Source organism: Equus asinus, chromosome 3, assembly GCF_041296235.1.
Source record: "Equus asinus isolate D_3611 breed Donkey chromosome 3, EquAss-T2T_v2, whole genome shotgun sequence".
Lineage (NCBI taxonomy): Eukaryota > Metazoa > Chordata > Mammalia > Perissodactyla > Equidae > Equus > Equus asinus.
The window spans coordinates 42,533,329-42,559,223 of record NC_091792.1 but is presented as its reverse complement, the minus strand read 5'-3'; the positions used below and the strand labels follow the sequence as shown (position 1 = coordinate 42,559,223).

At 37.4% G+C, this 25,895-nt stretch overlaps 1 protein-coding gene across 7 annotated transcripts in view; it reads right to left on the bottom strand.

Annotated features, from left to right (window-relative positions):
* Nucleotides 1-5,882: 5,882 nt before the first annotated feature.
* Nucleotides 5,883-25,895, bottom strand: part of GUCY1A1 (guanylate cyclase 1 soluble subunit alpha 1) — a 63,707-nt gene continuing 43,694 nt past the window's right edge. For all 7 annotated transcript variants that reach the window (XM_070504948.1, XM_014843981.3, XM_044767062.2 and 4 more), the window contains 4 exons: nucleotides 24,189-24,674; nucleotides 20,528-20,671; nucleotides 16,031-16,185; nucleotides 5,883-8,117 (listed from right to left, as the gene is read on the bottom strand). In XM_070504948.1, coding sequence (XP_070361049.1) covers nucleotides 7,916-8,117; nucleotides 16,031-16,185; nucleotides 20,528-20,671; nucleotides 24,189-24,674 — 987 coding nt within the window. In that variant the 3' untranslated portion in view covers nucleotides 5,883-7,915. The remainder of the gene's footprint in view (nucleotides 8,118-16,030; nucleotides 16,186-20,527; nucleotides 20,672-24,188; nucleotides 24,675-25,895) is intronic.

Sequence of the window (25,895 nt, the reverse complement as noted above, 5' to 3'; positions counted from 1 at the left end):
AGAGCGTCAGAACCTTCCTCTAACCCAGGACTGTTCCTTGTGCTAGTTATGACAATGAGGTAGACCGAAGGCTGGCAGCCTGACTGGGGAGAAAGTCTTTTCACATAGAGGAGTGTTAGTAACAACCAAGCCATTGTTCCGGCAGCTGTCTTTGAACCTCCTTTCTGACACTTGACAGGCAATACCTTCCTTAATTCTTTCTCACTAGCAGACAATAAAATGGGGGAGCATTTAACACCCCATTGAACATACAATTTCGTCACCATGTTTGCTGATTCTCATGGACTCTTCCCTCAAATCCTGTTATCAGCCTCCAGGACCCTCATCCTTCTTCTTCCAGGGAGCCATGTCTTGGTCAGCATCCCATCCTCACTGCCAAAACTGTCAATAACTATGAAGTGTGAGATTTACTCTACTTGCAAGTTAGCAAGTTAAATGGCCAGTTTCATGGATGCTGGCAGAAGACACAAGATTCTTTGGTCAGAGACAAAAGACTTCATTACTCACAACTATGACAGCAGACAGAGAGCATCAGCTGTATCTTGCACTGGCTCCCTGGGCCCCAGTTTTCACAGGACAATGTGAGGAGAGCCAAGTGACCCCTGCACACACTGTGGGTTGCATTATAGGAGAGAAGCCCTGAACTTAGGGACATAAATCTTTTATAATGGGCAGGAAATATGCCTGCCCTTTGGTCTGCAAGGAGAAATTATCTCTATTTTCTAAAGCTGCTTCCTGTTCAAACATCCTTGAAAAGATAGTTTAGAACAAAGGCAGTCAGTACTCCTGTTTCTCTATAAAATATAAGAGGAGTGGTGGAAAACTGTCTCCCAGCAGAAGGCATTTGAGACAAATTGACTGCAGAGCTTGTACTACTAACCCTTATACTTGGACAAGCCAAGTACGGTACTATTCTTAAATTTAGTGTTTCTTTGACTTTTGATTTTGTGTGTGACTTGAAAAACTTGAATATGGGTTTTGTTGCAAATAAGAGCTTCACATACCTAAAGAAATGTATTTTGATTATATTAGTACTGCATTTAACAATAATTTTTTGAAAAGGGGTTTTGGATGCATTGACCTGTACACAGCAAAGGCCTGAAATAATAGTTGTTGGTCCTGTTTTTCCACACTGTTGTGTTGAAGGTTTCCTCTATCTGTAGCAACAAGACCTACATCAGAACAAATGTATTTGTATGACTTGGAACAATATTGTTTTTACTTGATTCAATGGTTCATTTTTCTTTTTAAACAGAACTCATTTTAAATTTTAAAAAGGTTTTTATTTAACATTTTTATTACAATATTTATGTGACAGTAATATCTAACAAGCTCCTGAGACACAGGATAACTTTTTGATAGACTTTGCAACTCTGCCAGAAGCAGAACTCAAAATAAATGTGTTACTTAAAGCAACTGTGAAAACAGTAATAAAAAGGAATACTGATATCATCAAGAAGGTTTTCCATGCAAGATCCAACAGCTATCCTATTTTACATAGAGGAAAAGTGAAAAGAAGTACTTAAATTAGGTAAAAAAGTTGGGATACCTATAGCAATGCACATTGACCAAAAGCTAGAGAAGAATTTGTTGAGACATATATTAAATATTTTGCTAAAAAGAAAACTTATTTGTTTGTATATGAAGCCCCGTGCATCATTCCACAGAATATGACCAAAAAACTCTAATTTCCTTTATTCATCAAAAATCAAAAGTGGTCTCATCTAGACCAAAAGTCACAGACTTCTGCCGGTTATTCATTCTATTCTTGTTTCAAACATTAGTTACTATTTCTTCCCTTCTAGATAATAAGTTCTTAGTTTGAGGGTCTATGCTCCCTCACTGAGCTGGTCTAGGAGTACATTCCAGGGAGTCCCCAAACCTCTGGAAGTACATATAGGTCTTGGAGTATAAGAGCACATGCACATTTTTGGAGGGGTGATGGTTTTTATCTTTTATCCAGTTCTCAAAGTGATATATGACAATGAAAGTGAAGCCCCACTGGCCTATGTAGCAGTTTCCAAAATAAAATATAAAGATGATTCACTGGGGTAAGTGAAGAAAGTATTAGAATTTCTATGTATATTCATGCTCATTTAAAAAATAAGTTATGCTGCTATATTGTAGTCTATTAGATTGAGAGGATATTATATTTATTAACCATAAATATTAAAAAATTTATATTTATTTTTATGTACTTAGAATGTTGGTGTACTAAAAAATTTTACTAATAATGTGCAGGGATCCAAAAGGTTGGAGAACACGGCTCTACATTAGTGACTATCAAATTCTGTCATAAGATTTTGCAGGGCATCTTTAATTTACATGTAGGAGGAGGCGAAGGAACAGTACATTCTCAAATACTAGCAATGTATTTTCATTCACCTCAACTTGTCAAGTTACAGTTTCTTTGGGGAAGAAGGCAGCTTGCTGTGATTGAACAGTGCCTGGGTTCTGCACATCCCCGTATCACTGGGCATCACTATTTCTAAAGGCACAGAATTCCATGACCATTGTCGCTAGAACTGTTCAAAAGGCTTCAGCTTTGTCCCTCATACTCCAGGAGTGTAATACATTCGATTGTCCAACTTCCATAATAACAATTTTGTTTTGCTTTGTTTTCGTCTTCTCTGAGACACTTCATGCCTCTTTCCTCAATACAGATGGGTTTGGCAACATTTCAGACTAACAAACATCTTAGCCAATACTTCAAGGTTTGTGCATTATGCAGTCATTTTCCGCCAAGCAATTTTCTTCACATTCTGTAAGGTTTATTTGCAATTTAATATCTTGACATGAAATATTTAAAAAATTGAAAGGCAGCACAATTTTATCCAAAATGTTCTACCAGGATATCTGAGATTAAGTCCTAGATCTGCCATATAAATTTTGTCCTGATTTCTATCCCATTGTTCAAATCTAAAACATTAACACTTTCTTTAGCTAAGTTTATTGTGATGGAAAAGAATCCTCACTGATGATGAAAAAATCTGGCTTTTAGAATATCACTTCTTTTTTTCTTTTGCTTATCTTTTTTATTGGAATCTATGCATTTATGAAGCCTGTGCTATTTTTTTTTTTTCTTTGCAGGCGTTGAATACAGGGAGAAATGGGCATAAGTAAGGGAATAGTTTTGGATGAAAAAGTGTGTGGATTATGTGAGCTAGTCAAACAGATGCAGTGTGACAGGTTAAGAATGAAGCTGCTTCAGGAGAAATATAGATGGCAATAAAACGTAAAATGCTTGAAGTGGCTTAATGTAAGAATACCAAAGGAGTGTACATCATCAACATAATAAAAGAAGCATTTAAAGGAAGCTAGACCTTATCGAAAATCTGCAATCCAACAGGCTAAGAGCAGAAGGAAACTGAACTCAACAGACAAGGGACTAATTACTTCCATAAGCTCCTGGTTTTCACAACAGGAGTGATTCTTCCCTGTCTCACTAGAGGATATGAAGATTTCCCAGGACTTGAGAAGAATCCCAACAAAGAATGTAAATTATAACACTGTAAACTTTGGTTTATAGTTACATTTTGGCATTCTCTGTTTAATAAAGCAAGCTGTCCCTCCTTTTAGCCTGTCGTTTAGATGAGAAACTTGCACTTCCTTATTGTGTCTACCACACTGAGTTTTTGTTCTGCAGGAGACGGTAAGTTCTTCCTTAGAGGAATTGCAACACCTCTGGCCTAGCCCCTTTTATGACTGCCCTTCCACCTCTCACAGGTGTCCCATCCCTCCATCCTTCCAGCCTTCCAATCTGGCTTCCTTTAACTTTCGAAGTACAGACATCCAAAGTGCACAATCAGGGAAAACAAACTCTTGATGTTTTATTGTTCAGTGAAGGGCAGTGATCTATCGAGCGGTCCCAATAAATATGTGTCAAAGAGATTCCTTTTCACTTATTAATAGTGGTAAAATCCACACGCTTCAAACTACTACAATAATTCATTAACCCTTTCTCTTTGGGACTATTAACTTTCCTTTGACAAGAACTAGAATGTGGGTTTAAAGTATTACATAGCCCTAGGCTTCATTAGGTCTTTGCATGCAAAGCTGCACTTTCCCAGCTGGGTAATCTCAGGGGGCCACGCCTATCCCTCAGCCACTATTTGGAATGACACTCCCTTTCATCCATCCCTTTCACTTGCTCGGCCCACTATAGAACACCCGTTCTGTCCTCTGCCTGCTTCTAACCTAACCATAGGACTGGCCTGGGCAGGGTCTGCCTTCCTGTGACTGACAGTATCAAGGAGAAATAATATAGAAGAAAGATTGGTAAAATGCTGAAACAATTCTCCCTTCTTTCCCATCAAAGGACCTGAAGGACGAACAGCCTTGAGAGTAATATGAAATTCCAATGCCACACATCCCAGCTTTATATTCATGCTTGTGGTAAAATACCCAGGATATAGCATGAATCATTTTCCTCTGAGACACAGAAGAATGTTCATTTAGTCATCTGGGCAAGGAAATAGCCACCCTTATCCATGCTGTTTCTGACGCTGCTGCTCAAGAACACACATCTGATTATACCGTCTTCTTTCTTTAACGTCTTTGACATCTCCCTTGTCTAGCAGTTTTAAAACTCTTGGGGAGGGAAGCAGAAGCCAGCGAGTCTGCTTTTTTTCTTTTTTTTTTTTTCTTTTGTAAGATTTATTTTGAACAAAGGGCTCCATGGAAATTAATAAGAATGATGATTAGTAATACTTATCATCACACACCTTAACATGGCAAACAGCCCCTTTCATGATTTATGTTCAAATGGTCTTTCTGTCATTCTCCTTACTCCCTACTCATTCCAGGCAACTGGCTGTCTGGAACATACTATACATCTCTGAGACTCCGTTTCTTTGCGTGTACTAGTTTGTTTGCCTGGACCATGTCCTTCCCCGTCTCTGCTTGATGAATTATGCTAAGACTAAGAAACACCTGCAAGCACTGAGTCTCGTACTTTGTGCTCCCACAGAATTTCGTGATTATTTATCTTATGTTCATCTTTCATTTTCCTTTCTTGAGAGAATGGGCCATAGTTCTTTGAATTCCAAAAATAGCATTATTTCTGGCACAAAGTAGTCATTCAGTAAATGCTTGATGAATAAATAAATGAAAATGAATAAATGAATCTATTAGTATTTAGGTTCAAAATGTGCATTTTCTTACAAAGTCTAGATGGAAATAGAAAGGTAAGGTAAAATGGAAAGAGGCATTTTACATCGTTATTTCTCTTTGTTTCTTGATGCAAATATCTTCAGAAAACTTCAGTGGAACTCTATGCTTCCTTGAGCACCATGTATGAAAAGGGAATTTATTTTGTGTACTGGTCACGAAATGATGGGACAGGAAGCCATGAATGGAAACAATAAAACCAGAACAGTAGGAACAGCGCCTGGAATTCTCAGAAGAAACAGGCTGGTAGGGAAGCAGTCTTGGGACCCCACATTATTTTTCAGGATAGTAAAACTGCCAACAAGATTCAGAACAAGAATCAGAACCCCTCACCCTCTAACCTTGTCATACGCCCTCTCTGCCCATTCATTTCTCCATCCTCAAGTCTACTCCTAACCTCAGAGCTCCTATTCTGGTCCGTTACTTTCCTTGGGAACCTACCCTCTATGGTGGCTGCCCCTGGCTTACATCAGTGGTTTGGATCTGAAAATGTCTCCAGACCTCTCCATACTTCCATTTCCAAAGTGGCTAAGACAGAGAGGGAACAGGGATTCCTTACATTTTTTCGCATCCAAGTTGTGGATTTTGAATGCATTCTCTCATGGAAATGTATGTTCATCCTGCTTAAGGTCCACAAAGTATTCCATAATTAAGGAGCCTTTGTAGGCGGGCCTAGAGAATCCATCACAAATGATTTAATTTCTCCGGGAAAATACACTTTTTGGTAACTTTTTATTTAGATAAAATGTCAAACTTACATAAAGATTGCAGGAATAGTAGAAGGAATTCCATACAGCTTTCACTCTGATTCTTTACATTCTCCTACATTGGTCCACACAGACACATAAATATTTTTTGAATTCTAATTAACTTATAAACTTTAAAACAAAAATTATCACCAAATTGGGGTCTGCTTAAATATTTGATGAAGACATTTTATTATGCTTTTAATTTCCTATTATATTCCCTAAAATAAGGGCTCAGTTCCAGAAAGAAAAATGTATTTAAGTCTTTATTTTCCTTTTAAATGCTTTTATTAACTTCATATAATTATGAGACTATAACTATATTTTCCCAAGGCTTGTGGAAATCTCCAATAATAGGATGGGTATTTAATGAGACACATTCAATCCTTCAAGACATTGGGGTATCATTTAGTAAATAGTAATCTAATGGAAATATCTATAGTAGTACCCTTGGAATATGAGAGATCAATCCATAATGACTTTTTATTCCTGAGGTCATCATGAGCTAGCCTGGGCACTAATGGAGACAATTAAAAGACTTTTAAACTGAGTTCTTCTTAGAACCCCAAATGAATTCAGTGTATCTATGGCTCCGTGAATACTGATTTAAAAACTATAACGTTCGTCTTTCTCTGGCTTTGAAGTTGAGCTTTTTAAAATCAAATCCTACCCCAAACCAAACTCTGCAGGTTATTGAGTTCACCAGAGGTCTTAGTCTAAACTAACATTAAAAACAAAAGTTCCAGCTTGAGAAAAATGTTTGGAAATTTCCATAGTGAAATCACAGCATCATTTTCTTCATCTATATCAACGTTCTCTTTAAAAAACATCATTGAGATATTTCAACCAGAATAAACAATTCACAGATGTGTACTTAATAAGACAAAAAACTTGATGATTCCTTGGACATATCCACACACCAAACATTCTGTTGTGTGTGTGCAACAAAAATACTTAAAAATAAGCTATCAGCAAAAAGACTAAGTCTTATTTCTCACCTCCGAACTTAGATTTTCTTATTGGAACTTTTATATGGCTCAGCATGGCAATGGATGATGTCTGCTGAAATAGATTAAAATACTCCATGTGTATGTGCATGTGTGTATAAATGTTTTACTTTTGTACTTTATAGTATGTTCTCTGGATGTTTACCCCCATGTTGCTTCTGGTTAAATTCAATTAGAATAATATTATTGCATTTTAATATAGGCCATAAGCCTCTTTTAACCTAAATATTATGACACAAAAATGCATTAATAGGAATTAAATTGCTAATATGAATTAAAATAGCCTTTATCATATATAGAATTTAAAAAAATTTCAAACAAAAGGAAGTATTTATTATGATGACACATTAGGTTATGGAGAATATTTTTATAAAATAACCTTTGATATTTACAGAAGAACTATTTTATATTTATATTGCACCTAACCCATAATTGCTTATTTTCTTAAAAAAAGAAAAGTGCAATAGGAAAAAAATTCTCTTTTGTTATATATGCTGACAGTTAAATGAGGAAACGTAATAAAATGTAGAGTTGAAAGTTTCAAAGAGCTTACGGTATCAAAGACAATAATTTCTATTCAGAAAGTGTTTTTAAGGCAACACTATCACAAATACACTTGAACAACCATGGCATTCCACCAGGACACGGCACTGCAGGTGACTCCAGCAGGTTGCACAGTTAACTACAATTACCCGATATATGTACAATGTGCTGAATTTCGAGTACAGGTAATAAGTGATTGTTATATACCAGAAATAGTCCCCAAAAGTCACTTTTTGAGGTTTCCCTCTTTTTCGTTTTTCACTGCAGAGTTGAAGTATTGAAGTGAATACATTTTTGTTACGTTAAGTGGAAGAAAAAGTAGATCGTGACTTAGCTCCTGAAATTGTAATACTGCTCTTTAGCCATCCACAATCCTAAAGTGCTTTCAGAGGTTCCACACATGCCTGAAGGAGCCAAACCCCAAAGACTAACAATCAGGTATATATTTTGCTAATCTATTCCGGATGCTTTGCCTAAAAAATTGGCATTGCCATCTTCAACATCTTTCTTTTGGAACCATGGTTTTGAATTTTTTCCTTGTTGATAAGCTTCCAGAAAATAACAGATTCCAGGAATTTCACTGGGGAAGTTTGGTGGAAGTTCCTCCCTTGATCGAGGAGTAAACACAAAACCAGGATAGTCTTTGAGTAATCTGAAAAGATTAAATTAAACACATTAATATTAAATTTTAACACTGACATAACTGTCTACTTAAGAAAAGACAACACAACTAAATGAATATTCTTGAGAATATTAATAAACCAGCCATTTTCAGCATGATTGTGAGAAAGATCCTAATGATGTTAACAAACATCTTCACAGAAGAAGAACAATGAAGAATCAATTCACAATCACAAAAAAATTCTACCAAATAATGGGAAAAATATTAGGAAAAATAAGTATAAAATATTTTTGTAAAGTTATAATCTGTAATATAACAGTGCAATTCAGAGTAGTTGGAGAAAAACCCCAAATAATTCAAAAGTCTAATAATAGCAAAAAAAAAAAAGTTATTGAATAAGGCTTCCTAAGTTGAAAGAGGTAAGACATTATCCATTTATCAATTCATTCATTTTGTACATATTGTACATATGATTAGGAGAGGTAATCATGGGCAAGAAGTTGTGAAAGAAAAGTTCTATATAAGATATATAAAATAATATGAGAATAAATTTTGGGTCTCTCAATAGAATTTTTATGAATTCTAGGTTAGTTGGAATAAAATGAGATTTCACTGTACATATTGACACTCTACTTACTATCTAGTATTTACAGTATTTTTTCCTTCTTAAATTCATCTGTTTTACCGAATTTTGTTATTTGCTACTAACTACTTGTCCCTTATGCTAAACTCATTTTAATCCCAATCCTATTGATAAAGTTAGTGGCTCCTCTTCTCATTTGCTTCCCTAGCTTTCTGTCAAATACAAGCTTAATAAGCATCTCTTTAATCCATTATTCAGGCCATGGATGAAAAATGTTGACTAGTTCTGGGCTTCAAACCAATTTCTACAGAAAATCACTTCTCATGTCTGCCCAACCAGACCATGGCCCTCCACTGACAAGTCTGCAATGTCACATCTAAATGAAATAGAATGATAACGCTGTATTAGATCTGGTGCTGTGACACCCTTCTACGTACTGAAGAAACCAAGTAAACAGAAATCTGGGTCTCAAGAATGACAGACTTCCAGGAGAATAAAACACATGAGTATTTAATTAACTAATTTTTATCAGTGCATCAATAAATATATAATCTGCAAAATAATAAAACTAATAAAATGATGCCATAGTCATGAAATTATAAATATTTTTGAGTGTCTATTTTTATAAGGCATAGGATCTGGTAGTATATAATGAAAAGTTACGGAATTCCATAGTATTAATAGTATAAGCTTCAAAGTCTGGTAGATCTAGGTTTGAATAGCAGCAAAAATGTCAGTTTTCTAGTCTTTAAAATGGGGATAATAATAACACATGTCCCTTAGGATAATTGTGAAGATTAAATAAATTGACTAAAGAAGATTGATTAAGCATCAATTAGATATCACATAATACTCATTATATTGGTAGCAGTTAGTAAGTCTGATAATATCAGGCACTAGGGAAGAGAAACCTTCGTATCCTGTTGGTGGAATATAGATTGGTAAAACCAGTTTGGAAGCTGATTGATGCTTAGTAAAGCAGGAACTGGGTAGAGCCTATGATCCTGGAAATCACTTATAGGTATCACTAGAGACATATGTATAAGAATATTTATCACTTTTTTTGTAATAATGGAAAACTGGATATACTCTGGTTAACCATGGGTAGAAGACAGACTGGATTATTCATAGCCTAGAACATGTATCATATCACGCTAGATCTGGCTCTTACTGGCTTGTGTGAGCCAACTGTTAAAAATTCAGGAATTTTGCAGGCGATTTAAACCATCACTAGCCTGAAACCTGCCATGGTGAGAGTATTTACACCACAGAAATGGGCAAATGTTAGAAATCAGGAATTCTCCACTTCACTCCCCAAAGCTGGTTTATCAGCATACCACTGCATTAAGAAGAGTTTAAATAAATGAACGAGATTTACGTTTCATCAAGAAAAAAAATCTCAAAAACATAATATTGAGTGGATTCAAGGCAAGTCTTAAAAAGATCTGGACAGGGTGAGTGGGAATCTATTTTTCCCTGGCTTTGTTTTTCTATCTGGAGGAATGTAAATAAGAGTTACATTCCTGGCCTCTCTCTGCCCATTTTCCTTCCAGGTAAACAGAAGCCACATATCTTAGCGGCAAATTTGGGGGAAGCTGCTAGTATTTGTAAAATTTTTTCTTCTTAAATTAATCTGTTCTACCAAATTTTATTATTTGCTACTAACTACTTGTCCATTATGCTAACCTCAAGCCCTACTCAATGCCTTTCTGCCTCTCTCTTTGGGAGCCTGCCGGTCCGCAGGAAGTACATGTTCTCAGCTGCTCCCACAAACCCTAAGGGGTGAAGAGTGCAGTGTGTCCGAGTATGGGGGCTAGGGGACTGTAATATTTTATTTCTTTTATAAAACAGGGATCTGAAACAAATACAGCAAAATGTTGACATTGGTTAAATATTACCATCGGCTACATGGGTGTCATATTTTCTTCTATTTTTTCTATATGTTTGAAATGTTTAAAAATTAAATATAGGGGCTGGCCCCATGGCCAAGCGACTAAGTTCACGTGCTCCACTGCAGGCGGCCCAGTGTTTCGTTGGTTCAAATCCTGGGTGCGGACATGGCACTGCTCATCAAACCACGCTGAGGCAGCGTCCCACATGCCGCAACTAGAAGGACCCACAACGAAGAATATACAACTATGTACCGGGGGCTTTGGGGAGAAAAAGGAAAAATATAAAATCTTTAAAAAGAAATTTAAATATAAAAATGTATAACACTATAAACGTTTAATAAAAAAAGTATAAATTTATAGGTGATTGATAAAGGATTTATTTTTTCTATCCACATCCACCCAATATTTCCTGTTAAATATGGTAATTATAATCATCATCTTGTATTTAAATTTATATAAAAATAGTCAGCAGTTAGAAGTTGCTTTAAAGTCTATCATTTGAATTTACTGAGTGCCTTGCTCAAGATCACGCATCTGGTAAGCCCTGCACTTGGGACTGTAAGACATTCTTCTGAATACAAACCCCACGCTTTTGAAAGAAACTTACAGATAAACACAACTAGAATGTCATGGAGTTAGAAATGCTCATTAAATCATCTTTAAAAAAAGATCAGACTTTATAAGAAAAACAGGTTGGAAAAATAAAACCATTTAGATGAAAGCTTGATGGTAGTAAGACCCGAGAACAGCAGCAACAGTCCCAGCGCGGACGTCCACATGTGGTGGAAGTTTTCCTTTACTCCCTCTACACCAGACACCATTTCCCCTAAATTGTGCATCAACTCTCCTATTTTCTGTCATCTCCCCCATATTCCCTTATTCTCTGTGTTCTTCCTCCTTAAGGGATTCAAGTCCTGCTTCTCTGGCACTATGTTCTCAGACTCCTCCTGCAAATAGGAGTTCCTAGGTCAACTTACCCCCCCACCTTGGACAACATCCATTTATATTCCCCCATCTACCATTTTTGTCTTTAATGATCCCTGGATTGCCACATAAACCTCTCAATAATCCCCTAACCTGAAACACAAACATTACCTAACCTAGTCTCTGTCAGTTCTCTGCACTTCAGTAAAAACACACCAAAATGCAGAAAATGGTCCCCTAAAATAAAAAGTAAAACTCCTCCTGATGTTTAAAAGAAAAGAATGTATAATTGTCATTACATTGGTGCATTCTAAATGACTGATTAGAATTTGGAAGCGGAAGTTTGAAGGTAAGGATTTTTTGTGTGTTTGGGAATGTACTCTGAGTCCTAACTTTACATGTTTTTCATAAATATATCAAGGAAGCTATGCTTGATATTATTTTATTATTTGAGAAATGCCATCTCAGAATTCAATGTATTACCATAAAGCTCTCCAAAGAAATAGTTACCTTTTATATTTGTACAACTTCTAATAGAGCCTACTGCTTGTCCTGAACTTTGAGTAAAACTAATATTTTGTCTTTATTTTATAATCCAATTATTAATTAAATTTCACAAAGTATAGACTTTTGATTGAAATTTAAATCATCTATTCCCCTTCAAATTTTCTTTCTTCTGCCTTTTTTTTTTTTTTTTTTTGGTGAGGAAGATTTGCCCCAAGGGAACATCTGTTGCCAATCTCTCTCTCTTTTTTTTTTTTTTTGAGGAAGATGAGCCCTGAGCTAATGTCTGTGCCAATCTTCCTCTATTTTTTGTATGTGGGATGCCTCCACAGCTGATGAGTGGAGTACGTCTGCTCCCAGGATCCAAACTTGTGAACCCAGGCCGCTGAAGCAGAGTGTGCAGAACTTTAACTATAGAGTACTTCTAAAGGAAAGCATTTTAAAATGTTATTAAAAGTATTTCACATTAAATATTTACTTCTTGCCTAAATAAAGCATTTTAACCATCGCTTGCCCTTTAGATAAGATATAAATATTTCTTATATAAGAATAAAAGATAAGTAAATTATTACTGAAATCAATAAAAAAGGAAAAAGTCAGTATGCCATACTTTATAAAAAGTAGAAATGACTTTAGTATATTTATTGAAAGTCAATATAAGTTAAATTTTCATTATCATTTAGGTGTACATAAACATATACTAAGAAATGAAAAGAATGTGAATACTTATTGTCTCTGGATAGTGAGATTATGAATTATTTTTGTTTACTTTATAATGTTCTGATTTCATAAATTTTCTAAAGTGGGCATATATTACTATTGTAATAAAAATATTTTATTAACAAAAAGGTTAACGCTATCTATAGTATAAAATCCTATATGTGCATTTCTAGTAACATTGTCAATATAGTGAATCTAAAGACGCAAGTAATGAGCCTTGTCCTGTTGCTGGAAATGTATATCCAAAAGTCAGGCTGCTCCGCTGGGAGAACCAAGATCCTGAATTATATTTTGGGAGTAAAATGACTAGCTAATATCAATGTCTCCTATCATGACTCAAGACCTTTGAGACATAGAACAAAAGACAATTTTTGAAAGAGTTAGTTTCATACTGCTTAAAAACAATTAAAATAGGAGAAACAGAAAGCTATACTTTTTGTATGCAAATGATATACACACAAGGACTCTTCAATACGCATACGGATGCATATTATGTTACTGAAAATTGAGAAAGCAGCATAGGTATCAGAGACTGACTCCTATGTTGTAATAGGATGATTCCTCTCAAATCTTGCAGAGAGCAGAGTCATGTCCTCTGAGGGCACTGAGTCTTACCCCAACTGGCACACCTGGTTTGACCTTAGGTGATTATCATGACAATGATCCAGAGGGACTTTTCCAGTTCTCACGATATACTGATTCACCTTCATGTCAAAGAGTCAACAGTCAATTAATAAACACTTATTGCTTCCCTAGTGTGGTCCAGGCTCTGATCTAGGAGCTGGGAACACAGAATGCTTACCACAGGAGGCTGATATTCCACACAGGGAGGCAGCAATCAACACATAAATAAAAGCCATTTCAGACAGAGATATGAGCTGAGAAGATGATAACATGAGGGTGTATGAGGGGAAGCTTGTTCCTCTAGCTACGGCAGTTGAGGAATATCTCTTTGAAGGGGTGACATCTGACTTCAGGTCTAGCTATGAGAAGGAGGAAGACACAGGATGATCCAGGAGAGAGGTGTAAAGCAGAGGAATCGCAAGTATCCTTGATGCAGGAATTGGTTTAGCAAGTCTGACGAAGAAAACTGAGGCCAAGGAGGCAGAAGACCAGTGAATGAAAGGGAAAGTGGAAGAAAATGAGGTGGCAGAGGCCAGCAGGACATTGGTTAAAGAGAACATTTTAGTCTGTGGTCACAAGTTTACATTTTCTTCTGGTTGCAGTGGGAGCCATTGGAGGGCTTTAAACCCAGGAATGACAAAATCTCATTTGTACTTTAGGAAGATAATCTGGTTATTGTGTGGAGGATGAACTGTAGGGAGGACATGTGCAGGAAAGTGAGCAGGAAGAAGAGTGAGGGTGATACTGGGTTGGCTGAGCTAGGAGAGATCAGGGTGGCCTGGCGTGGGCTGCAGTACTGAAGGAGGTGAGAAAAGCTGTATTCAGGATATAATTTATAGATGGTGGTGTTGGGCTGTGAGGGGGAAAGAGGAATGATCACTCTGAGGTTTATGGTCTAAGTAACTAGGTGGATGGTGGTGCTATTTTAAGGAGATTGATAAAGCTTGGCTGGGTGGGAAGAAGGTTTCGTTGGGCTGGTGGGTGTGGGAAATTACTTATGACCACATTAATTTTAATATGTTAATTAACCAACCAAGTAGAATACAGAATAGGAATATATGCATCTGTTACTCAGTGGAGAATTATGGGATGAGCTAGAGGTAAAAAACGTGAGTCATAAAATTTCAGACAGAGAGGAGAACAGGGACAGAACTCTGGGCACTGGAACGTTCAAAGGTCCGTTAGGGAAGGAGCATCAACAAAAGACACTGACAAGGGGTAGCCGTGGGTTAACGAGAAAACCAGATGACCGTGGTGTCACAAAAGCCTCAAGAAGAAAATGTTTAAAGGAGGGAATACTCAAGCTGTTCAATTGCTACCGAGAGGTTGAGGAAGATAAGGAGAGAGAATTGACCATGATTTTAGCAAGGTCCACCGATGACCCTGATAAGAACCATTTCAGAGGAATGCAAGGAACAGACCCTGGTTAGAGTCCATTAAAGAGCTAATGGGAGGTGAAAAAGCAGAGACAATGAGCACAGGCAATTCTCGTAAAGAGTTCTTCTGGAAAAAGGAGCTGAAATATAGGGGGTAGCTGAGACAGACTTGGAAACAAGGAAGATAGATAGATATATATTTTTGTTGTTGTTGTTGAGGAAGATTGGATCTGAGCTAACATCTGTGCCCATCTTCCTCCATTTTATATCTGGGATGCCTGCCACAGCATGGCGTGATATGTGGTGCATAGGTCCGCGCCTGGGGTCCAGGCCAGCGAACCCTGGGCTGCTGAAGTGGAGCATGCAAACTTAAGCACTAGGCCACCAGGCCACCCAGAAGATACATATTTTTTAAGAGGTTTAATAGAAAGATATGTCTGTATTATGGGAATAATCATTCCATCCAAGAAACTGATCAGAAAGAGAGAGCACTTATTTTCATGAGAAGTTTTGAGAAGGTGAGAAGAAGTAGCACTCTGAGCAAAACTGGAAGAGACGATCTCAAATGGGAACAGGGCAGGTGGCGAACTGTGACAGGAACAAAGGTCCCAGACAAGGGTACTGGGGCAGCCATGCGGAGGGATGGCATGAAGGTGGTTTAGTTTATTTGACCGCAACATTTCTTGCTGTGAAATATGAAATGAAGTTATCAATTTAAAGTCAGAGCTGGAAAGGAAGGGTATTGGAGCTTTAAGGAGAAAGAAGATGCTGTAAAATAGCTGTCTCTGAGAACAGGAAAGTTAATTTGCTTGGTGTAAATTAGCTAGCACATAGATCCGGAAAACTTTTTTGTTTTCAATATAATTGGATTTTTAAAACAAGATCAAATTTATAGACAGCTGGCGTCTGAATGAAAGGGAGTCTTGTTGGGGACCTTGACCTCTAAGTTGTAGGGTCTGTGCTAACTCTGGGTAGTCAGTGCCAGAATGGTGCTGCAGTAGGCTAGTTGGTGTCAAAATTCCTGTCAAAGCACTGTGAAAACTAATACATGCTTTGAAAATAATAATAATGGAGGAAGATAGGGTGTGTGTCAAGGATTACAGCTGGGCTACAAATCTCTCAAGAGAGTCGTTCTCAAGAAGCTAGCGAGTAGTTTTAAAAAGGTTCAAGTGAGGATGACAAAAGCTATTGCTTTTCTTTCTCCTTTAAGATTATCTAAGCAAAAACAAATTATGGAGAATGAAACAAACCAATGAAAAACACATGACAATCATATGCAGATAAAAATAATAGATTTCAGGTGCTCAGTGCAATCCGTACCTGTAAGTTGTTGGACTGACATTGATTTTCCGTGGCACACTGCAGGACTCAAATTTGTTAGCCAAGGTGACATTGTTTCCAAAAAGACAGTAACGGGGCATTTTAACTCCAACAACTCCAGCAAAAACTGACCCAGAATGCAGTCCAATTCGCATCTGAAAGCAAAAAGGAACACAATGTTCCCGTCATTGGTCAAACACTTCCCACTTGTCAGTGTTGTTTGAATGCCCTGTCTAAATGATTTTACCATCCACTCTCACCACACCCCTCCTCCCTCAAAACCTCCAGCCAATTTCCCTCTACTCTTCAAATCCAATTAAGAATGCCTAGTGCAAAATCAGTCAGACCCCTTAACTCTTCTACATTTTTGCACTTAGGTTTATTACACAAAGCATCTTTATTTCACCTGTCTTCAATATCTGAAATCAACTTGCACGCATACCTATCACAGGCACCGTGGTGATCAGACAAAGTGTCTAGGGACTGTTTATGTGAGCCTGCTCTGTCCACCAAGTGAGATAGACCTAATTTCTGGACTCCAGGAGTTGTTTCCCAAAACACTGCCAGAGAGGAGCAAAAGAAGCTAGCTCTCAGGATCTAAAGTGTGGGTTTTTAGGCATTTTGCTTTAAAAGAACTTTATGCCAAGCACTACTCCACTATTCAGATGACTAACAAATGGAGAAAGGGAATTGTAATATATAAGCAGAAAATGATAGAGGAAGCACAAGGTTGGAAATGCTGAAGCCCGCATTGCAATGACTATATACATGTTAGTTAAAAACATCTGGACTCATGGAAAACCAGAGTTGTGGCATGTCTAGAAATAAGAGGCAGTCTGGAATATGTTGTGGTAAAAGTTTAAGAATTCTGAAAGTTATTAATGGTTTGGACAGCAATTAAGACAGAAGATCTTAAACTGAGATCTTCTAGGAGATCTACATACTTGACGATCTAAGAGGATACACAAATTATTAAATTATTTCTACATCAAAGCAAGTTAAAGTGGGGATATTTTAAATGACAATCAGACACCAGGTTCATTATTTTCAAATCCTATGTTCAGTTGACCATTTCAAAGAAGTTTTATTAGATATATGCATTTTAAATAAAGGCCAAGTACTCAGTAACTTAGATGTAATTTACAATTCAGAAGACTAGTTTTACCTCATTTTACAGCTAATTTCAGATATTCGCTAGAAACTGTCCAGAATCCTTTGCTTTTAAGATATCAAACCATAAATTCTGCAATTATTTTCAAACAAAAGCACTATACTATGAATCAGGAGATTTACGTTCTAAATGAAACTCTGCTAATAATTGGTAGTCTGACTTTCTATAAGTCTCTTTATTTCCCTCTTACTATTCCTTCATCTATAAAATGCAGGATCAGATTATTTTTAAAGTGCCTTCTTTGTCACAGTTTTACTTCCAGCAGCAAAACTTACATGTCTCTTATATCTGGCTTTTTCTTCTTTAGGAGAATATGGTTTTATATGTATAACAACCAAACAATAAAAACAAACAAACAAAAACAATGAGAAAAGGCTTTCTGCCTATACATATCAGCCACAATTTCAGCATGTTTAATTTAAGAAGTTTTTGCTCCCTTTGGGCACTGTTCTGGTTAAACTAGTTTCTCTCTCTGTACTTAGTTATTCCAGCTTTTTCTATGATAAATTGATCATAGCAGTTTTATTTTTCTATTTCAATATTAATAAACAAATACATTCTCCTTGTATAAATCCAAACAATGACGATACACCAAATGCTTTTTGGTTCCTACCATTCAGCTCTCCCTCTCCCTACCCTCCTCTCCAGTTCTGAACCTCACTCTCAGCTCCAAAGCTTTCTCACCAGACAACTTTTCAAATTCACGAGCAGGAAAATCCGAAGTTTACGATGCACAGCATGCCCTGAATGGAAACCTGCTGGGGGCGTGTTCTATTTGGGGACTGCTTTTGACATAGCCCATTTCTCATTACAGGCCTCTGGGAATAGGAAAGGAGGGGCACCAGAAGTTTGTTTCCCAGTTCACTTCACACTTACTGACCCACACTGCTACATTCAGCCTTCTGGTCTCTGTCATCAGTCCACCTACAGTTTTCTAAGCCTGAGTGGGTGGATGTTAGCAAGGAAATCAGTAGGAATAAGTGAGTAGATGATTTGTACATAATACATGCAGAAAAATAGAGAGCTTGAAAAGAAAAAAGGAAATATTTGCTATTCTTTCACTTTGATTTCATTCCCTGGGGTATCAAGGTAGGAAGGAGTAAAAGTCTGGGCTTTGAAGCCAGATCGACGTGACTCCAAATCTGGATGCACAAGAGACTTGAGTGCTCTTGTCCATCAGTGAGTTGTGGATTCCTCTTCATAATGTTGTTGTACAGATTAAATGAGACAGTGTTTAAGTCACAATATGCTCCCTCTGATACATGTTAATCTTTCTCTCTCTACAAAAAATACTCTTCACTTCTGTCTCTGTGATATTTCTTGGGTAGCTCCTAAGGCCATGAGATTTCCTAGGAACTGTAGGTTAGCGCAAATAAAAAGGTATGTTTGACATCTCACTTAACAGATCATTAGAGCTAAACTATTATTAACCAGGTAATTATCTTTGAAACTAGTTATAAATAACCCTTTCTATTGCAAAACTCTAAAAATACATTTCTACAAATAACAAATATATGTCACTAATCTCCCTGTCCCAAACATACCAACTTTAATTATAAATGCTATTTATGTGGAAATCACTGGTTTTATTGCTAATCTGGATATTTTAAACATTTACTTTGATGCTATGAGTTCCCTCACCCATGAAAAAAACAGAAAGAGAGAGAAATATATAATTCTCCTCTTTTAAAAAGTGCAATTATAGAAACTAAGTCTGGAAAAGTCAGATGCTGTGATGCTTTTAAAACATAGTTGCAAGTTATTTCACACTCTTCTTATTAAGACATGGGGTCTAAGTGTCCTCCTCTCTGGGCAGGCTTATGATTGCTTTGGCCAAAAGAATATAATGGAAGTATCACTGTGTCTCCTAAAGGTCATAAAAAGCCAGGCAGCTTCTACCAATCTTGTTCAGTGGGACATGAGCCACCATGTAAGAAGTTTGACTGCTCTGAGGCTGTGCTGCTGGAGCACCACATGTAAACACTTGGGCTGACAGTCCCAGCTGGGACCAGCCTTCAGCCATCTCCACCAAGGAACCAAGCACGTAAGAGAAGCAGCCATCTTGGAATGGGTCCTCCAGTTACAAGTGGTCCAATTCCAACTATTCCAAACGCAGTCAACCATTGGAATATTTCCAGCTGAGGTCCCAGATACTGTGGAACAAAGACAAGGTTTCCCTGATGTGCCTCATCAAAACTTCTGGTGCACAGAATCCATGCATAATAAAAGGGTTCTGGTTTTACACCACAAAATTTAGGGAAGTGCATCACACAGAATTATATAAGTGGGATGACAGCGGACTTCGAAATACTTGTGAAGGCTTAGACATATGGCTTCTATTAAGATTGAAGAGAGCCATATTTAAATTTATAAATATTACAGTTTTGATTCTTATATTTTTTACTTCTCTATATGTTTTACAGCGTATCAGATAGGATCCTATATCACTTCAAAGGCCCATTTCTGAAAGTTATCAGTTGAAGACTGTTGTATAAAAATTAAGTGGGACAAATGAAGACAATTTGCTCATATTCTATCTATTAAACCAATGCTGAGCATGTTGATTTTATTTTCTCATCTGCAATAATACATTATTATGGGGTCTGGCTCATCTAGAAATTTTGGAATGTTATATGTCCTGGAAAATGTTGGTGGCTTAGCAGTCAACATTCATGCTAGTGTAAAGTTCTCCCCTGAAGGGACTGGAAGGTTAAAAATTACATTTTCCAAATTCCCTGGCAGTTTCTAGATGAATTTAAGTTTGGTGAATCAGATACCCTACCCTTGCATGAGATTTGGAAGCCAGGATTTCTGCTGTGACTGCATTTCTATCGCTTCCAAGTGTGAGCACAACTGTGGAAGCCTTTGGGTGTTTCATGGCATGCTTAGCGGAGAGCCCAGTTTCCAGTCCCTCATTTTGTGAGGGTCATGATGCAGGACTTCCATGTTGCTGCTTCAAATTATAGTAGCTGCAGTTTTGTTCTGTAGCCAGTAGTAGAGGCAGCAACTTTTTGAACACAGCAATTTCTTGACTGTGATTACAGTGGTGTAGTTTAGGAGCCAGCTTTCTGATCCGAGAAAAAACAGTGGTTCTGAAGTGTGGCTCTGGGAGCCATTGTTTGAAAGATCAACTTACAGATGGCATCTTTAGTCCTCTTAATGATTCTGTAAGCCATTTAATACCCTATAGTAAATTTCTTCCTGCTTAAACAAGTTAGACATTTTGTTCTCTGCAACTAAACTCCAACTAATACACCATTCTTTTGAGAACTAATTAATAAGCATTTGCTCTCATGACATCTCCTGGACTATATGATCTGCCTTACCTTGATGGGTTCTCCATGGGGAGACATGACTTCATCAGAGAGCTCCATCATCTTCAGGGCCATCAGGGCTATCTGAACAGCATGGGTATCACTTTCTCTGTGTAATCCCCCCGCCACACAATATGCATCACCAATGGTCTCCACCTACACATAGCAGATTTTCCATGTTACAAATAAAAACTCAGGAAGAATCGTAGCATATATCATATAGCAGAAATCTCAGTGTTCGTGCCCTATGGAAAATCAGAGTAAATCAGATACTTTCAGAAATGGCTTCCCTTTTAGGAAATCACAAGGTTTAGATGCCTTAGATCAGGGCACTGCACTGAGAGGCAGCACAGGGCTGTGAACACAGTGTCAGGAGGTGGCTTCTACTCCCACGCTTGCCACCGACTCATCAGATCATTCCACCTTTTTTTTTTTAACTATGGAAAATGGCTTTGTAGAAGCAAATGATGTATTTTGGTTTTACAATAAATTGCTTAAAGATGTTAGGATCACTTACTGATTTCACATCCTTTCAGCATAAGATACACTGCTTTGAATGCAGTCACTACTCAATCAAAGTCATACAAATTTAGTAAGAATGCACAATGTAAAACTAAGACATGAAACATTTTCAAAAAGATTTTCAGGGTTCTCATAGCAACATGAATATTAATCACAAAGTATAGAAACCCAGATGTCAAACCAGGAGAGAGAAACAATGGTGCTTGGAAGGCTACTGGAAATCAAGCTATTATATAAATTCCAAGTATTATTATTATCATTGCCATTATTGTTGTTGTTACAGGTGATTTTTATCTGTCTGTGATAATGACCACAGAAAGCTAGCAGTCAATTTAAAGCCACAATAATTCACCAAATTGTAATAGTTGCATTTTTCTTCTCTTCCAAATATTTATTGGAACTTATCAGATCATATCATTCTTCTTATCCAAAGCCGCCAAAATGGAGGGATGGAGGTGAGAAAGGAAAAGAGAGAGACAAACCTTCAGTGATTCTCCCTTTCACTCAGAATAAATGCCCTTGAAATGTCTCCAAAGCTCTTCTTGACCTTTCTGCTAATTCCTGGCTTTATTTCCTAAGTCTCCCCCTTGCCTGCTTTGTCCCAAAGCCATTGGCCTCCTGTTATCCCTCAAACATACCAAACTTGTCCCCATGTGCTATTCCTTTGCCTGGAACACTCTTCCTGCAGATAACCACCTGGCTTGCCCCTCATTTCCTTCAGTCCCTGCTCAAACTTCACCTTATGAGAAAGTGCTATCCCGACCACTCTCTCTGAAACAGCCATCACCCCCTACCCCTTGCACTTCTCTTCCTGAACCTCAACCAGAATACTACACCAACCAGAATACTATAAATTTACTCCTTTCTTTAATTGTCTGTCTTTCCTCCAGTAGAACATAAGTTCTCTGAGTTTGTCTACCATTCTATTAACTCCCCTATCACCAGAGCCCAGTGTATTTGCTAATAAATTAACTAGGCAGCAAGGCCTCCCATCAGCTTTTCCTCAGCAACAAATACATAAAAAGTGTTTAACATAATGGCTAATATATCACAGGTGTGCGATAAATGTTACTAATGGGGAGAAGCGGTACCCTCACCCCTACTCGGTGTTAGGTGTCCATTCCCTGTGCCATTGTAGCACCCTGTACGGATGTGAACGGAATTGGGCATTCATCTTGTCATGTGGAAATCTGGCATTCGTCAGTGCCACCCTCTCATCCCCACGTGTAAACTCTGCTCACAGGGATTGTGCCCACCCATGCTGGCAAATGCTGGATGACCAGTAAATACTTGCTGAAACAGTGGATAAACAAATACTGAAATAAATAGAAAAATGACCAAAAGATTGAAAGACAAACAAGAAAGCTAAAGTCCTAGTACAATTAAGTCCTGGAATAAATAAGCTTTACTATTCCCTGAAAACCATTGCATTCACCGGCCAGCCTATGATCACATATTCTGTATATCTCACATTCATTCCATGGTTAAGGCCCTTCCCTATTTATTTACAGCTGTCTCCTGGTATTTCTATGCAAAATCAGAGATGAAGAGAAGGGGGATATAGGGACTGGTAGAGAAAGTGATTCATTGTTTAGTTTGAGCTGTGGTTGGATTATTCAGGGAACTCTGTGGCTACCATCCTTGTAGTAAGGAGCATAGAATCTGATACTTGATAGGAATAACCAAATTCTTAAAAGTTTCAAGTTGTAGAAGAGGGCAACTTCTTCTGCTAATCATCACAGCAGTTTGCAAAGGAGGGCAAGACTTCTTTCTCACAATTCTGAGAGAGGAGCCATTCTCAAGATAGAAACTATCTACACATAAATATAGTAAATTCCACAAGAGGCCATCAAGCTTAACCTAACTGAAGCCAATTATTTTATCTGTAATTATACATGGACCTCTTTTTTTTCCCAAGGGGATCATAGCTCTGTCTGGAATTTCCTGTTAGAAACTTGTAAAAGGAAAGTTTTGCTTCTAGCATCTAGATTGGAACAAAGCAGGGGCTTATGTATTCCCATAAATAATATTTGTTTCCTCCTCAATAATTTACTTATTTCAGGTTGGGTTAAGCTCGGAAATGCCAAATTGTTATGTGGCAAGTCACAAGATGATTCAAGCCACACCAATGAGAAGCATGCTTTATTCTTACTGCCAATAGCTAAAACAATGCAAAATACTTTAAATGAGTAAAAAAAAAAATGCTTTAATTCTACAGAAACAAACAGAACACAAAATCTCTTCAATAGATCTCTTATTGATAATAATTACTTTAAAAAATAGTTTATTACGTGTCAGTTTATTACATGTCAGTGGCAATCACTATGCATGCCCAGTGCCTAGAATGATGCCTAGTACATCGTACTCAATACATAAATCCTGCTGCCTGATGAACAACAGATATTACTTACCATAATCTTTATCACAGTCCTGTCTATGAGGATTAAGGGACATAATTTATGTTATTTACACATAGAAACTCTGTGGGTGGATATTATTTTCTCTGTTTTAGAAATGAGGAAGGTTATTTAAGTTTCTCAGCTTACAAGCAAGTAAGGTAGAGAACAAGATGTGAAGATGGGCCTCTTATTCGAGTGTCTCTGCCCCCGGCCCCTCTACAATATTGCCTTAAGTTGGTGATTTGGATATCTGTGAACCAGCCATGAAAAGTATCATGTTAACTCTGTACTGAATTAATCTATTTAAAGACAATTTGTATAATACATGTTTCTTTACTTTTACCAATACAAAGGATAAATTTTCCCTGTACAAGTCATACTTTAAATTATTTCATGCTTAATAACAAGTCTGTTTCCCAGTCAAGTGTCAAGTTTCTTGACGTTTAAACATTACCTTTTCATGAGTCCTATATCCCAGCCTCCACTCAATCTATCACCCTTCCATTCTGTGCTTATTCTTTGAATAAGCAGTCCTTTCATGGAATAATTATCTCCATTTCTGAGCAGATTCAGAACTACTTCTGGCCAGAGAACACCCACAGGATTAACGCACAGTGCCTGCTCCCAGGATGTGGCTTGCATGGCCCTGCAGAGAAAGCCTTTCATTGATATCACAACTCAGGTTCTAGTTGCAGTGCTTTTTCTCAGTGACTTTTCCCTCTAAAATGGGCATTGCCCTGTTCGACCCCTACCTTGTAGACATCCAGCTCTCCACACTGCCGGTCAAAGCGAGTGTAGAGTGCATTGAGCATGGTGATGACCTGCAGTGGTGAGCACTGGGAACAGATGGCAGTGAACCCAACAATGTCCGAGAAAAGCATGGTGACGTTACTGAACTTCTTGGCTTGTACAACTTGCCCTTGCCACAGCTGCTGCGCCACCTCGCAGGGAAATATGGAGCACAGAAGATCGACTGTCTTCTTCTTCTCTTCCTCCAGGGCTTGGTGGGCTTGCTCCAGGGTGGCCTTCAGCTTGCCCAGCCTCTTTTTTAGGCCATCTTGAGCTCTGGCTTGTTCGCCTATGAGGACCACATCCCTCAGTGCATTGTGAATTGGGATGTCTGAGAGGTAGAGCCCTCGTCCTGTAAAATCTTCTAATCGGTCCACACAGGGTGACCCCAAGAACAAGATGGCACTAGATTCAACAATGTAGATCATTTGGCCTTTGAGGTCCATAACCTGTGAAGCAAAGCAAACCAAACCAATTTTGGTTTATTCAAGTTTCCAACACGTTTTCGAGATGAAAGGAGAGGAAGTAGATATAGTGACGATCCTTTTGTATTTAAACTCTATGTTCTCTACCTGCTGGAAAAGAACAATATGCTTTCTCAGAGTTTCAATATCCTATGAGTTCTAAAATGCATGCAGACTTTTGAAAAATGTCTTTGAGGATACTCTCCACAGAAACCATGCTTTTCAATGAACAATGCAAAAAATTCTTGCTTCAAGGCTTTCTCACTAAGTGGCATGCTCATGCTTTTGTTACTATAATCTTTTGATAGTAGCAGTGAGCAGAAAGGATTGTACCAAGGGAGCCTGGAGAGACGTGGGGTTTCAAGTGATCATCCTGGATCACAAGATCTCCTTGTATGAGGGTGGACAAATATGTCTATGTGTGTTCCCTGCAGCAGAGTCAAAGCAATCCAAATGTCCTTCAACATGGGGCCAGTTGAAGAAAGTAAAGAACAATCATACAATAGGATACTACACAGCCTTCAAAAAAGCGAAATAGACCTATATCTAATGACATGGCAGGATGTGCAAAATATATTGTTTAATGATAAAAAGAAAAGTTGTAAATAGCATTTTTTTGTTTTAAACAAAAATGTACATAACTAATGTTTTTGATTTTTTGCTGCAATGAACATCTTTAAATATTACCTATTTTTTAAATATTTAGCTATATTATTTTTATCATAAAAAGCAATGAAGCTGTTTTCATTTGGGGGAACAAATTGAGCATCTCCTGGGGTTATGCCTGTCTAAAAGTAGGCCTTTCTATTAGCTTTGCTTGTACTATCAACCATGATGTAGCAAACTTTCTTTCCTAAGACTAAATAATTGCCAAAATTTCCCACCATAAGATATTGATTAAAAAGTCCATTTAGTTGCCTCCTATAAGAAACAAGTACTTTTTATTTATTGTAGAACAATACCTCATTATTCCAAATTAAGTCAGCTATTTGATGATGATTGAAACCAATTGTTTATAAACATTTATCTAATTCAGTTATAAAATATTCTGTAATGATTTTCAAAGGTAGACTGCACTCAATAAATATCTGAGAAGTAGTGGGTCAAGTAAGCACGCAAATGAATGCAGAAAGGATTTTGTTTTAAATTTATTCCAGCCTTAAAAGTGTTTTTGAATTGTTTTAAACATAAATATTTTATCAACAC